General features: G+C 38.0%; 1 protein-coding gene across 3 annotated transcripts in view; it reads right to left on the reverse strand.

Annotated features, from left to right (window-relative positions):
• Positions 1–410: 410 nt before the first annotated feature.
• TMEM200A (transmembrane protein 200A) overlaps positions 411–14449 on the reverse strand; it is a 53027-nt gene continuing 38988 nt past the window's right edge. For 2 of the 3 annotated variants that reach the window (XM_069010780.1, XM_069010781.1), the window contains exon 2: positions 411–3829. In XM_069010780.1, coding sequence (XP_068866881.1) covers positions 2338–3813 — 1476 coding nt within the window. In that variant the 5' untranslated portion in view covers positions 3814–3829 and the 3' untranslated portion in view covers positions 411–2337. Of the gene's footprint in view, positions 3830–7534; positions 7564–14449 lie in introns of those variants that run through there. The other variant, XM_069010783.1, reaches the window with a different exon arrangement.

Below are 14449 nucleotides of genomic sequence, written 5' to 3' on the forward strand. Positions count from 1 at the left end.
AGGGTGGACGAGATGACCTCCACAGGTCCTTTTCAACCTCAACAGTCCTGTGATTATCTGATTGAAATACTTCATTATAGGTTAATACGGGAATATTTTTGCAGTAGGTCTGTCAACAATGAAGTTTCTTTATATGGTGGTATTTTGATAGCTTTACCCTCGGTAAATTTTTCCCAAGTGAGTACATTTTCAGTACCCACTATCTGTGTTAAAATTAAAAGCTCATGCCCTGCTATACTTACAAAGGAACCACCATTCCCACATATGATAGCATGTGAAAAGTCATTTAAGCTGTGATTTAATGTAGTGATTAAGGAAATAAAAAGCTTACATCACTCATGTCTTTAATAGCATTTTTCATTTTTATAATGATACTTACTGACAAACTAAAAAGAGCAGGATTTTTTTTTATATAAAAATTTCTTATATCAAAACCACTTTGAATTAATTTCACATTACATGGGTCAAAAAAGCATTCAGCCTTTCCATCTGTAGACATGTCACTGAAATCAATTAGTCATGAAGAAGTATCTAGTGGCAGGCTAATAATTTTGGCATGATGTTGTATACAATACTATGATACAATATTATACTTTGAGATGTAAGATTTGAGATCATAGAAGAAAAAAACAGGTCTTACGATGGATATGTGTAGAGAGACATTTTATTGCAAAAAATAGCAAATGTCTTAAGAACACAAACCAGAGAGTTATTAAAAGCTTCATAGCAAAATATTCAGCCAACTCTGTTACAATATATAGGCTTGAGGTTCTAACAGTTAACACTATACCTCAACTCACTGAGCAAGTAATGCTCCTGATACATAAACATTGCGCAGTTGAAATACGGAGCTGAATATTTAAAAAAAAAAAAAAAGAGAGAGGGTATTTTGTCCTTGATCTTTCATAATCAAAGTAATTGAGAAATTACAACATTTTAACAAGCTTAATTCTTTTTGGGAAAAGCCATTAAAAATAATTCCTGAGTATTTAGGGTAAGAGAATATATCAAATCCGACCATTTAAGACCAACATCCTGTTGGGTGAGCCTTGCAGCTTGAAGTGACGTTCTCTAGCGTGGCTGTCATGGCAGGATCATGGCCTAAATGGCTTAATGAAATACATGAAAACCTTCTGACATGCACATTCCAATTCTCCTTTTCTTTAGAAATAGCCTACAACTGTCAACTGTGAAGCTTGCTTTGCTGAGGAAAACACTGTTTTAAATGTCAATTCCTTTTGCAAAACCTTGTAATGCAAATTGACACAGCTATGCCTTCAGTGAACCATCACACCAGTAATTATGTGAAATATATAAACCAAAAATTTAGGCTTTCATACTATGTTAATATACATATTGAATTGTATGCTTTGTATCATTATTTTGAACATAGAGATCTAGTTATTTAGCATCTTGTTATTGTAATGAGAGGCAGTAGATTAATTTTCCATTATTGTCTTCAGATGTAAGTTAAAATATCATCTTATTATATACCATGTTTCTAAAATCCTGTTGGCATTCATCATCTTCCTATGATTTTAACTGAATCCTTCTATTTTGATTTTAAAACTGCTGCCAATCTAAACTGATTTAGAGAATTAATCCCAGAAAAAAATTCAGATTTCTTACTTTATATATGCTTTTCCAGAATTACAGGATTAAATTACAATGGATGTAGAAAGATGATTGTACAAAGCATAGTTAATAATTCACAACACTGGTATTCAGCTTGATCAATTACAATGAACTCACAAAAATGGTTTTAATTATATCCACTCTTTTCTATCCACCCACCCCAGTATGTAAACAAGTTTTTCACAATGACAATGGCAAGACTGCAGTTGCAAGACTGCTGTACGGCATGTGAAAGACAACACCTAGGAATAAAGGCCTGGATTTGACAATTCCAATACATGCTCCTGCTCACTTCCCATTCTAGACCACAAGACCGCTACTTTCAGTCTCTTGCAGTCTTTAAATCAAGAGAACATACAGGTAAATTGAGCTTTTTTCCTAATGCACTCTCCTGGAGTAGAACTGGTGAAAAGTAACATGCTTATATAGAACAAAAGAGATAATGACTTGGGAATAATTGGAATCAGTTGTAACAAAACTGTCCAAGCAATGGTAATGTACAATATTGCAGCTGTATGTTACTAAGACAAGAAACTCTTGGTATTACAAAGATGAAGATCTCTGTTTGCACAAGCCAATTTTAATGGGCTATTAAGCATTTGGTTAAGAACAGGCTTGTACAGTCTCATTGAAAAGGAAACACTTGCCAAAATGCTTTTTTAAAAAATACCATATGACATCTTCTAAATTGCAATTTAAATATTAAAATCTTGTTTCAGAAGTTCCTCGCTTCAGGTTGTTACTCAAAAACTCATCATGTTCAAAACTCAAATTATTATGAGATCTTGATATCATGAGAAGCTTTTCCTTATTAGTAAAGTCTTTCTTGACTGCTGCTTGTGGCACAAGTAACCTATCCATTGGGTCCTCCTTGTTTTCTAGTTTCATATAGCCTTTACTGTTGCTCCGATCCAGTCTGGGCCAGCTAGGGTGTTTCCTTTGTTCAGCTTGGACAGTGAGTGTAGACGGACCCCTGTCCAAGTCCAGGGACTTAGAATGTGAAGACAGAAGATGCAAAGATGTGTTGGAACCAAACTGTTTCCTGGCAGCACCAGGAGATAAAAGCTTTCCTGTGCTTGGTCCGAGAGTCATAGAAGATTTGAACGGATCCAATGGAGTGTCCACAAAAGAATTGTGTCGTGGCAGCATGGAACCGGCCGGTCTGTAGGATTCATTGGTATCAGTCAGAGGAATAGCCAGAGAATCCATTGACAGATTTCTAGACTGACTCCTGGTGATCTCTGAGTCCTCAGTTATGTTGTCTATACTGGGTTCATCAATAACACAGTTATTCAGTTTAATTACTGGCAGTGTGAAAGCACTAATGGAAGAAGATACAATGGATTTTGTTTCACACTTTATAGAGTTAGTGTTTTTGTCATCTGAAGCCTTGCTGGGGTGAGGGTAAAGTCCAAAAACTGAACCAGACTGCTCAGCCAGCAGAGGTGGCAAGAGGCTACTAGTGGTCCTATCTTCATTTAGGGTAATCTCATCTTCTTCAGCAGAACTATCCATTCTAAGATTACTCTTGAAGCCAGAGAAAGGCGCAACCGTGTTCGCAGCCAGCCGTGACGCACAGCAGCTCCCACTGTGCCGGAGTTCTCCTTCCCCCAACAAGCCAGCGAAGGCACCACTCAGCTGCTTTTGTTCCCTGATCCTCAGGGTGTGGATGTCTATTACAGTGGAGTATATGTCTCTCATGTGTATTATTTTTGTTTCCTTGTCACGGTTTTCATGCAGAATGGCATTAGCACAAATAAAAATGAAGATTCCAATGCCCATGGTGAAAGGGCCCAGCATTTTCATCTTATCCGAGTGCACATGCTGTTCAAAGAAGCGGAGTAAAATGCTTCCTTGGCTTCGCAGAGTCCGGGTTCCATTTAGAGATGGATTATCTTCAGATCCTAACAGCTGTTCCTTCTGGGGCCAGTATCCAAGGATGGCCATTGCAATTCCAAAGAATGCGATAAGCACTCCTAAAACAAGAAAGAATCCTGATGGAGAATAGAGACGGATTTTCCCCCTGACAATTACTACATCTGTCCTGGGCCGGCGTCTCACTGGTTTCTTCTCCTCAGGAACTGGTGCTCCGGCAAGATTTACATGTTGCTGAGATCTGGCAGAGTCTTGCCTTTTTAAGGCAGCCAGTCCTGTTATGACTCCTCCGGTTGCTATCATAGTTCTATGTTGTGCCCTGGAAAAAAAAAAGAAGAAAAAGCAGAAATGTTGAGGCAAGCAAAGGTTGTCTCTACAAATATAAATAGCGTTTTGTTAATATGCAGGTATTTCTTGATAACTGAAACACTCCTATGACTATAAAAAAGCTACTACTATAGCTCCAGTTGTGACAAAGTAGCAGTTTTGAGATTCACATGGTATCCTAAGAAAAATAATTTTCCAGAAGTCCTTTTTCACTGTAAATATAGATAATAAAGCTTCCATCAGTGATACAGAAAGTAAAGCTAGTGCTCTTAGTGGTGATATCTCAGGACTAAAGATAAAATATTCAAAAGTCTTAACAGATAATTTGTCTGGACTGGTCTGCAGTAAAATCAGTAACACCTTGTTGATAATTTTAGCACTTTAGCTACTAGTTCTTTTTAAAACTTCTGACACACAATGACTGGGAATACAGTTCATTCTAGATTTCCCCTTTAAGAGATCTTTCCTGATAGATTTCAGCATATATTCATACATATTTATTACAGCATTTAAATAAGCTTTTACTAAGTCTATTCAGATTTCCTGAGTCTCAGCTAGAGAATAATTTTTGCCTTTCCTAATACAGCTGATCTTCACATATCTATTTTTCTTCCCTTGTTTGCTCCTCTTGGACTACAGGTGAAAAACCTCTGTTAAGTTTTATCAGACAAGAAATTTTAATAAAATTCAAATTGATAATTTCAAAATTTCTTAGCTTTATGAGGAAATTTTATTTCATTTTAGACTTACTTTGGTACCTGGTTGCCTATTACATGAGAAATATTAACCAGCATGGGTTTAAAAGAGAAAGTCATATTTGATAGTTTTTTATGAGCAAAAGTAACAAATGGAACAACACAGTTCAGGATAATTCTATTTTACAAGGCATCTTTGACTCAAAAATAGTTTCTGAGCTTAATTAATTAGTATTAGAATTAATGAGAGATGATATTATAGAGTAAAATTAAGATACTATAAGCTAGTTATGAAAAAATTATGTCCTCTTTGATAGTGTTATTATGCTCAGAGATAAAGAAAGGCTGACAGCCTGTTGCAGAGGAAAAGGCTCTGTGTCAAGTCTGGGGGCGGTTTAAGAAGCAAAGCTGAAGTGGGACTGGGTGAACAAAGTGAGGTGCTGAAAAGCGGAGGTAAAGCAAATTGGTGACTGCTTGCAATTTACAGGCAATGATTTTCATCAGATCTCTCAAACTTGTCATTTTGTTTGAAATTTTAGCAGTGCAGTCATGGGAAAAAAACTATTAGATCTCTTGTGTTAGGAGAAACAGACAGACTCTGTTATGATATGACACTATCACAGATTTCCAACACTGCAAGCAGGTGTCACATAAGCACATCTACAAACAGCAATCAGCCCATCCCACCCAATATGAACGTGATTATGCAATTAATATGGAATTTGAGATAGGTGGCCAACTGGAAGGAAATTGGAAACAGCAATTCAGATGACAGACAGAAAGACTAACAACCTGAACTCCCTCCTTGCACCCTCACTATTAAAGGACAGAGGGCTTCCTCTCTTTCTGAGAGACTTGAAAAGGTCTAGGCTGCTAAGTATACTGCATTTTCTGAATTTTTGCAAGAGAAATTCATGACATTATTCCAAAAATTTCAGAAATTTCACTTGCACTCTCAGGTTTTATGTTCATAATCTCTCTGGGAATTCTCAGGCTTTGCAATTCATTTCCCTTTTTGATGCTACCTGGACAATTTCCATACTTCAGTGGAAATTAATGTCTTGAATGTTTCTTAAAAAGATTTTTCTTTTTAAGATAACAATTTTAAAATACTCCAAAGAAAGTTATTTGACACTGATAGTCTTTCAAACTTTCTCATGTGCTTACATGTTTATGGGCTTCTGCCAAAACAAAAGTTCATTATTCCGTAAAACAATGTTTTGAATGTCTGGACAGAAATAAACAGGACTGAGTCATTATAAAAGGTGTTGCATTTTTTCATGACTCAATTAAATGTAATTAGTTTTCTCTATGAAATAAATTAAGATAATTATGGCACATCTTTACTGAAATGAAAAATCACTTAGCTATAATCTAGTTTGTTCCATTAATCTTTTACAATTGCCAGACCTTTGTGGTGAACAGAGTTTCCATATTCATGTGGTATTTTACAAGCACACATGAACCCACTCTGTTCCTTCTCAGGGCTACCAAGGAAGTGCACAGGTACAGCAGTTTAGTGCAAAATTCACACTGTGCCTGTTGGCAGGATTTGTTATTTTGTGTACTGTTCTGAGCTTATCAGAGCTACCTGAGTTGCACAAAAGGGTTAACAGAATAAGCTTACACCAACTTGCTAAATATTTTAAACATACCTCTAGCAAGAGCTCCCCTGTAACTCTGAAAAGTAGAGCAAGTAAAAACATGCTTAGGAATTACATCTTGGGGTATGCTTCTGTAGAAAGTTCTCATTTGCAAATTTTGCAGAAATTGGGGAACCATATCTCAACTTCATTACGTGAAGGACAGAAATTGAGATTTCTAAAAGTGAGAGAGAAAGCAAAATCTCTCAAAGCACCCAGCTGGCTTCCAAACCATTCTATGGTACTATGATTTCAGGGGAAATCCTGTTCCTCTGTTCATTTTACCTGCATCAGAGATGGGGCTCAGGGGAGAAAAAGTCTGGCTGCCAAGATACAAGCATATTTTGTACATAGAAATTTTCATATTTCTTGAGTTCATATCAGTATTATTATACTTTCTTTCATGGAAAAAATCACAATCAGGCTTATAAATAATAACTTGTAATAAGCCAATTTTGATCTATTCTGCATCTAAAAAAATCAACAGTGTTAAAATACATAATGGTATGAGATGGTTTCACTTCATGCTGACAGCTTTACCAAAACCAGTTACAATGAAGTGTATATTAAGATGAAAATCATATTTTAGAAAATATTGTATTTACAATAGACATTGTAAACATATATGATTTATTCTGCAAATCTGTTTAGTTTTGTCACATACCAGCCATAATATGAGTGCTGCTCATTAAACACTGCTTCTCTTATTAAACTTAGTACAGTGATTATTTTTAGTTTTATCCTGAAGTCTGAATTCAAGGTTCTAAACAAGCAAAGACTTAGAAGACTTTTACTCAGAGGTAAACGAAGATTATGCTAAGAGCTCAAGACAGCATCTCTTCGGTGGCACTGTGAATGATACATGTTGGCTCTTCAAGGAAACAAGTATTGGTAAAATGGATGTGGAATACAGAACAAAAAGAAAGGGACATGCCTGTAATTCATTTTATAAAACATAACCATCTCGCTGATACAAAAGCACCAAAGCTGCCAAGCTCCTTTTGAAGAACAAAGTGTTGAGCAGCTCTTTAACTTCGTCACTGCTCAGTTTGTTTTATCTTCAGTGAGAACATAGGGTCCAAAGGCCTGGACACCTTAGGGGTCTAGTCCTGAAAGAAACAGTGGCCCACATTTACCTCTACATTGATTTTAACTTTGCTTTATGCTGCTGTTACAGAGCAGCTCTGACACTAGCGCTGTCAGCCACTCAAAGATCATCCACGGAAAGCCGATCCCGGCAGAGATCCTGTGAAGCAGCTCCTGATCACTCTCACTCTCTTGGCATTATTTGCACAGAGAATGATTCAGGCTCTTGACAATTCACTTGTAAGCTCTACAATGACCACTAGCAAGATTTACCTTGGCCTTTCATCCAGGACACAGGCTAAACACAGTCCTCTGCACCTGGAGATGCTTTAAAAAAAAATCCAGCAACAGACAGAACAAGAGGTTGCTACGTGCCCCTTTAGTATCAAGAAAGGATGGACCCTTAAGCAGAGACTACTGGTAATGAGCCAAGCAGCAAGGACAGAGAAATTGAGACAAAGGGAAAGAGCTGCATAAATATGGTGGGGATGCCAGGTCCTCTGCAAAGGTGCTCTGTCACTGCCCTCCTGAACTGGATGGGGGAGAGAAAATATAACAAAAGGCCTGTGGATTGAGATCAGGACAGTTCACTCACCCATGGCCATCATGGGCAAAACAGCTTGAGAAAATTAGTTTATTACCAATCAAATCTGTGCAGGATGATCAAAAATAAAACAAAATCTTAAAAACACCTCCCCTCTCACACTTCTCCCTTCTTGGGCTCAGCTTCCCTCCCTGAATACTCCACCTCCTCCCCACAGCAGTGCAGGACAGGGGATGGGGGTTGCAGTCACGGGGTTGCAGTCACTTCAACATGTGTCATCTCTGCTGCTTCCTCCTCAGGGGGAGAGGACTCCTTGCACTCTCGCTCTGTTCCACCACATGGTCCCTCCCAAGGGATACATTCCTTCAGGTACAGACTGCTCCACCATGGGACCACCAAGGGGTCACAAATCTTTGTAAGCAAAACTCCAGCATGGGCTCCTCTCTCCAAAGGACCACAGGTCCTGACAGGAGCCCGCTCCAGCATGGACTTCCCACAGGGTCACAGACTCCTTTGGGCATCCACCTGCATCAGGTGGATCTCTGCTTCCCTGTGGACCTCCATGCGCTGCAGGGGAACATCCTGACTCGCTGTGGTCTTCACAGGATGCAGGGGAATCTCTCCTCTGGCACCTGAAGCACCTCCTCCCCCTCCTCCTTCACTCATCTTTGGGTCTGCAGGGTTTTTCCTCTCACATATTCTCAGTCCTCTGGCTGCAGTTGCCTTTTTTTTTCCCCCCTTCATAAATCTGTCATCCCAGAGGTGCTAACACCATTGCTAATGGGCTCAGCATTGGCCAGTGGCGTGTCCATCTTGGCGCTGACTGGCATGTCTATTGGACAAAGGGGAAGTTTCCAGAGGCTTCCTGTAGAAACCACCCCTGTAGCCCCCCACTACCAAAATTTGCCACACAAACCCAATACAGTAACATCTGCAAACGTATGTGTAGGTAAGGACCCATGAGAGGGGCTGCTGCCCATCTAAGCAGAGAACAGCAGGGCCAGAGAAATAAATTAAAGCAGGAAGTTTGCAGACATGACACAAAATGGGTAACGATATAACAAGTGTCATGCTGGGATGTGGAGTGACATTGGCTTTTTCCTTATATTACACTGGCTACACAGGCCAAGGATGCCAGAGAGGCTGGAATGGATTCTCCTTTATCACCTCTCCATATGGGAAAAGGTTGTTCAAGGAAAAGCCGTCACAAAGGAAACTTGAAAACGAGGGTAAAAAGAGCTTTCACAAAACAGTATGCTGTGAGTAACCATGAGACTTGCATTTGCCAAGCAAAATATGAGATATTTTCCTAAAAAAGTCAGAAAGTCAATTCAATCAGCAAAGAAATGGTAGATTCACCCTCTGACACAGAGGTAAGGCCTACGTAAATTATCATAGACAAACTGTAGTTTAGCACAGGTGGATGAGAATCCTTCTCTTCTACCAGGACATCAGGCTATCACCGATGATGGGACACAAATAGGGTGCATTTATGCCATTACCATTACTCATCTATCACTTGACTTGACAGACATATGACTGACATACAGACATTCCTGCCAGCCTAGACAAAGGAAGAGAGAGGCAGGAGGCAGCTGACCTGGGGACTTGCTAGAGTAGCTGCAGAGCACAGAGCAACTGGCTGCAATGGATTTCATGGCATGTTCTAGCAGCTCCAACTAACTTCTCCTCACTCCCCTACTATTTATTTCTCTCTTTGACCTAAGAGACCACCACCTTAATACCCATCTTTCCTGCCTAATGACTAGCTTCACCACAACTCTACTGCTGCCAAGTAACTTTTTTTTCAGAGATTGTCTAACTATTAAAAATCTAATTAATCTCTCAGCAACTATTATCAACTCTCAACTTGCAGTAAGCTTTAAAGCTCGAGGCTTCTACTTTAAATGCCTGAAATCTAATGCCTTATCTAATTTGTTCAACTATTTTGGTACTATGTAAGTTATTACTTCTACCTACAACTTATTCTTTTGAATACATGCATAATAATTTGAATTATACAGAGATCTTACACTTAATTTTAAATTCTTCCCAGCAAAGATGGGAAGCAAACTAAAGATTACCACTATCTTTTTTCCTAATGTTTTATTCCAGATACATTTCAGTGTCTCTTACTACTTAAAATCTTTGCATGATAACCTCATTTGCATAAATATTTCTTTTTTTCTCATTTATTCTTTGAAAAGTGACTGAAAATTATGTGAAATTATCAGAACTGTACATGCTATTTCCCTGTAGTTTATGTAAAGTTTTCTGAAAAGTTCAGTTCTTGTGTATCAGCAAAAAATTAAACGTTACTGCAATAAGAAGTAGTGTGTGACAGAATCTGATTTCTATTACTGTAGCATTTCCTATCCGACTATTTCAGCTTATTAGGAAATTTATTTCCCAACTAATGATAAATAAATGATTTGTTATCATTTAAGGGACTAAATTTCAAATTTTAACAAGAACACAAATTTTAATATCACAGAAAGTTTCTTTCACCTTTGATAAACCTAGAGTCCCAGAAATGAAGGAGGTGACAGACTGTTTACTCATAAAATATTTCTCATAATCAAGAATGCAAATGACAAAATCATAAGAGAAATTATGACATAACTGGGTAAACAAATAAATATTCAGCTGTATTTAACACATCTAAAATTTCTCTTGATGAACAACGTATACATGTCAATATGCTATCTGTGCATAAAGGTTGTCATCTGGTACAATCTATTCTATTCCAAGGGTAAAAATATCCAACTTTATAGCCCAGAGGGATTAATCATTCTGGTAGAGATAGTACAGCAATAGCCAAACAGACAGTAGTCCCACAAGAAGCAAAGAAAACCATCTCAAATTACATTTTTATTTAGCAGTAGTTTTTTATTTAGCAGAGTTTAACAAACAGCCCCCTCCAACTGCCCAACACACAAGCGGGACCACCTTATGATGCATCTCCCTCCTCTTACCCATTCATCAAAACATGACCTGGCTGAACAGATTAAAAAACAAAGCAAGCAAGCAAAAGTCATCTTTTGCATTCATGATTATGGGGTATTTTAAGTGCACTTTAACTGACAATAGGTGAGAAGAAATCATGTCGAAAAAAATCTCCATGACTTCAGCTGATATTTCAAAGTCATGCCACCAAAAGACAAGGATGTGACATTTAAAACATTAAAGCTTTGAAATTTCCAGCTGAATCCAACCCATTTGGGTTCAAATTCCCTTTAATGGTGTCTCTTCTAGGCTGTGAAGGGATAAACTTAGGGACTAATCACGCCCTTTTAACCTCCTGGCTGCCCATCAGCTTGTGGTAGCAGGCCAAATCATGCAAGCAGTTTCACAGCACAAAAGAACAACTGCAAGCTGCCCACAGGTCAGGCAAGGCAAGAGCACCACGGTGTCCAAAGGGCAGCAGTAGGCAGAAAGTCCACTGCAGACATTAAAAGATGAAGTTCCCTAGATGTTGGTAGACCATGCAGCTGTATCAAACAGACTGTATTGGCTTTACAATAGTACCATGTTAAACTACAATCTTTGCAATCATAACTGAAAAATAAAAGCTTGCTATTAAGGACACATCTGACAGGAAATCTGAAGTCTGACAGTGATCCAGTTATTTTAAAAATCCAGATCTGGCAGTGGTTTTCAAATCTGCACTGCACTGGTTGCAGCAAGACTGTGGGGGCTCAGCAGTCACCTCTGCAGAATCTGTGAAAGACAACTAGGCATGGCACATCAGAACCTTCCCATTGTTCTACTGTACAAATTTGGGAACTCAAACAAACTAAGAAAGGAAAATGAATTTTTAAAAAACAAGTCCAGGCTTTAATGAGAGTTATGAGATCCCATTTTTATACATATTTCTGTAACTATACTGTGCCATTTTGAAACACATGAAAAGATGTACCTCTCTATCAAAGTGACTTTGATGCAAATTTCAGTTGTGGCAGGTATTTGAAGGAGAGACGTTGAATCCACGGTGGATATATCAAACCTCTATTTGGACTCAAATTCATTCTGTTTCATTAGTAAATCTGGACCCTGGCACTCCCAATCATGATCATTATGACAGTCCACTGCCTTGTATTAAAGCACAGCAAGGAAAATACAAGTATGCCTGTGAGTAACCTAACTTCCTAACCTAGCTTTCCTCAAGCTGTTATGTATGCAGACTAAATGTCTGCATAACGACTCAGTGGAAAGGTTATAAAATTACAGCAAATCACAGCAATTACAATTAGAAAGACTTGAGCCTCCACTATTATTTGGAGGGAAAGAAATAAAATGCCAATCAAAAGAAAAAAATCACATACCAAACCACCAAACTAATCTAATAAAGTTATACTTAATTACTATTAAGTAATTTTCTCAACTGTACAAGGACCTGAAGTTACTTACAAAGATACAACTGATCAATACCCAAACCTTCACAGCGATTCAGTTTGTGCTGGCAGTAATACAACCCTCTCTTTCCTTTAGAACTCTTTTTCTCTGCCTCAGGGGGAGAAGGTTCCTTCCTTTATCCACTTTGCACCTCTTGTGTGTTTCATTGTCTCATGTCCTAACACCATCTGCTTGGCTCTGGCTTCTTGATCACCCCTCTGTAGGGTACTGGGGGCTGTTGCTTGGTCCTCCCAGAGCCGCCTCTTCTCCAGGGCTGAATCCATCCCCTCTCAGCTCAGCCTGTTCTCAGGAGAAAGTTTCAGGTCCTGGCCTCCCTGGGGCCCCATGCTGAACTTGCTCCAGTCTGCAAACATCTTTCTTCACACTTTATTAATGTGAAACTCCTTTTTTTTGAAACCACCTGGACTTTTATTTGGCTCCAAACTAACTTGAAATAATAAACCAATAACTAGGGAATTTGAACTTTAAAAATTGCAAACTTAGAAATACTGATAAATATAATTGCAGGGTGAGGATGCCTGTTACACAGATTTGGGGAGTGCTGTGACTCCATACTTTAAATCACAGTGAAAAAAATCCCTTTTGAATTACTTCATCACTTACCATATCTGCCATGCACATTAATCATTCCAACTATTATGTCAAGGTCAAATGTAAGGTGAACACCCAGCAATACTGCATAAAGAAGAATGCCTGAGCTGCTTATCCTCTTTGCTATTATTTCTCCTTCAGCTTGATCCTTTTGTATACAGAAATTCTGTGCAAAATCAGCAACATTCAATATTGGCAGCATTACACAGAGCTCGTTAGCTACTCACAAAGGCACAGAACACACATCAAAGAGGGAAAGAAGGAACCTGAGTTTCTGTATTTTATTTTCAAGATGCTGCTGTATGACTTGGCCTAGATTTGGTCTGCCAGCTTTTGCCTGGCCCAGTTGAACTCACTTTTAAATTTGTTCCATCCTCAACTATGTCTGCTGGCACACTGCAGTAGATCAGATGTGAGTATAGAGAAATTTGTGGATTTTACCTATGTAAAACTCACAAAACATGAGGTTGCTGCCAGGTATCCTATGTCTAGAACAGCTTTCCAGTCATTATACAGTGAACCAAACATCCTCAGGTCACAAAACATCTGTCTCACACAGCATAAACCCACCTGCCCCACCACTGCCATGCCCGATGTCCTGAATTCCCAGCTGAATTCCCAGCTGTCCATCTCCCTCTAGCTGTACTATCTTAATTAAAGTCCTAGATGATGGACTAAAGAAATCCCAGATCTCAGGCACTGGATGTACTTATTTGTGGAATGCTTACGTAACCTCTGTATCCACTGTATTAAATTATCAGTAAATTTAGAGCTGTAACTTGTTTTTGGAAGTGTGAACCTATAAATTCTTTACTTATGCACAAAAATTTCCACTTCCTATGCACAGATACATCACATCTTGTTCTAAAATCTATTACAGAACTACAGCAAAAAGCAACAAGAAGCTAAAAAAAGACAGGGAAACAAAAATGGCAAGTAGCTTTACAAGATTTAAAGGAAAGTTGTTTAAAATGCAATTGATTAATAGAGTTTTTGAATTTTCTTCCTAGAAGAAAAAAAATCTGCAGAATATGCACACAGGAAAATAAAAGCTGGATAATGAGGCTTTACTATTGCTTTTATTTGCTTTCATTATGCAGTTTGTCAGTTTTTCTACTGATAAACAACTAGGGTTTTTTTAGCCTAAACTGAGCAAGGTGATAACTGCCCTTAATGACTGAAGTGACAAAATCTGTTCCCAAGCTATTTTAGCACTTTAGTTTGTGTAAACCCATTTTCTAGAAAAAATTGGTACTAGAAATGGAATCAGATATTGGCTATTTAGCCAAATATTTATATTTATTTTAAATATTTTTGTCCATTCAAGTTATTAGTGTTCATGTTCAGTAAACAGAAAACATCCTGATTTATATATATCTACAGGTGAGAGAAGTAGACTATTTTAAAACCTTTTATGCCATGCAATCTGTCACTTTCAGTATCAACAGAAAGTAAATAATTTTATTGAAAATAATCACTTTATTAGCACAATATAATTTAAAACATGTAAAAGAAGCATGTGGATATTTATGCACTTATTTTAGTTCGGGGTTTTTTTTTTAGTTTTTATCTTTTAGACATTGCCAATTATAAAAAGGAGCTTCTTTTAGAAGAAAGTGAACATTTTGAGATAATAC

Source organism: Aphelocoma coerulescens, chromosome 3 (assembly GCF_041296385.1).
Source record: "Aphelocoma coerulescens isolate FSJ_1873_10779 chromosome 3, UR_Acoe_1.0, whole genome shotgun sequence".
Taxonomy (NCBI): Eukaryota; Metazoa; Chordata; class Aves; order Passeriformes; family Corvidae; genus Aphelocoma; species Aphelocoma coerulescens.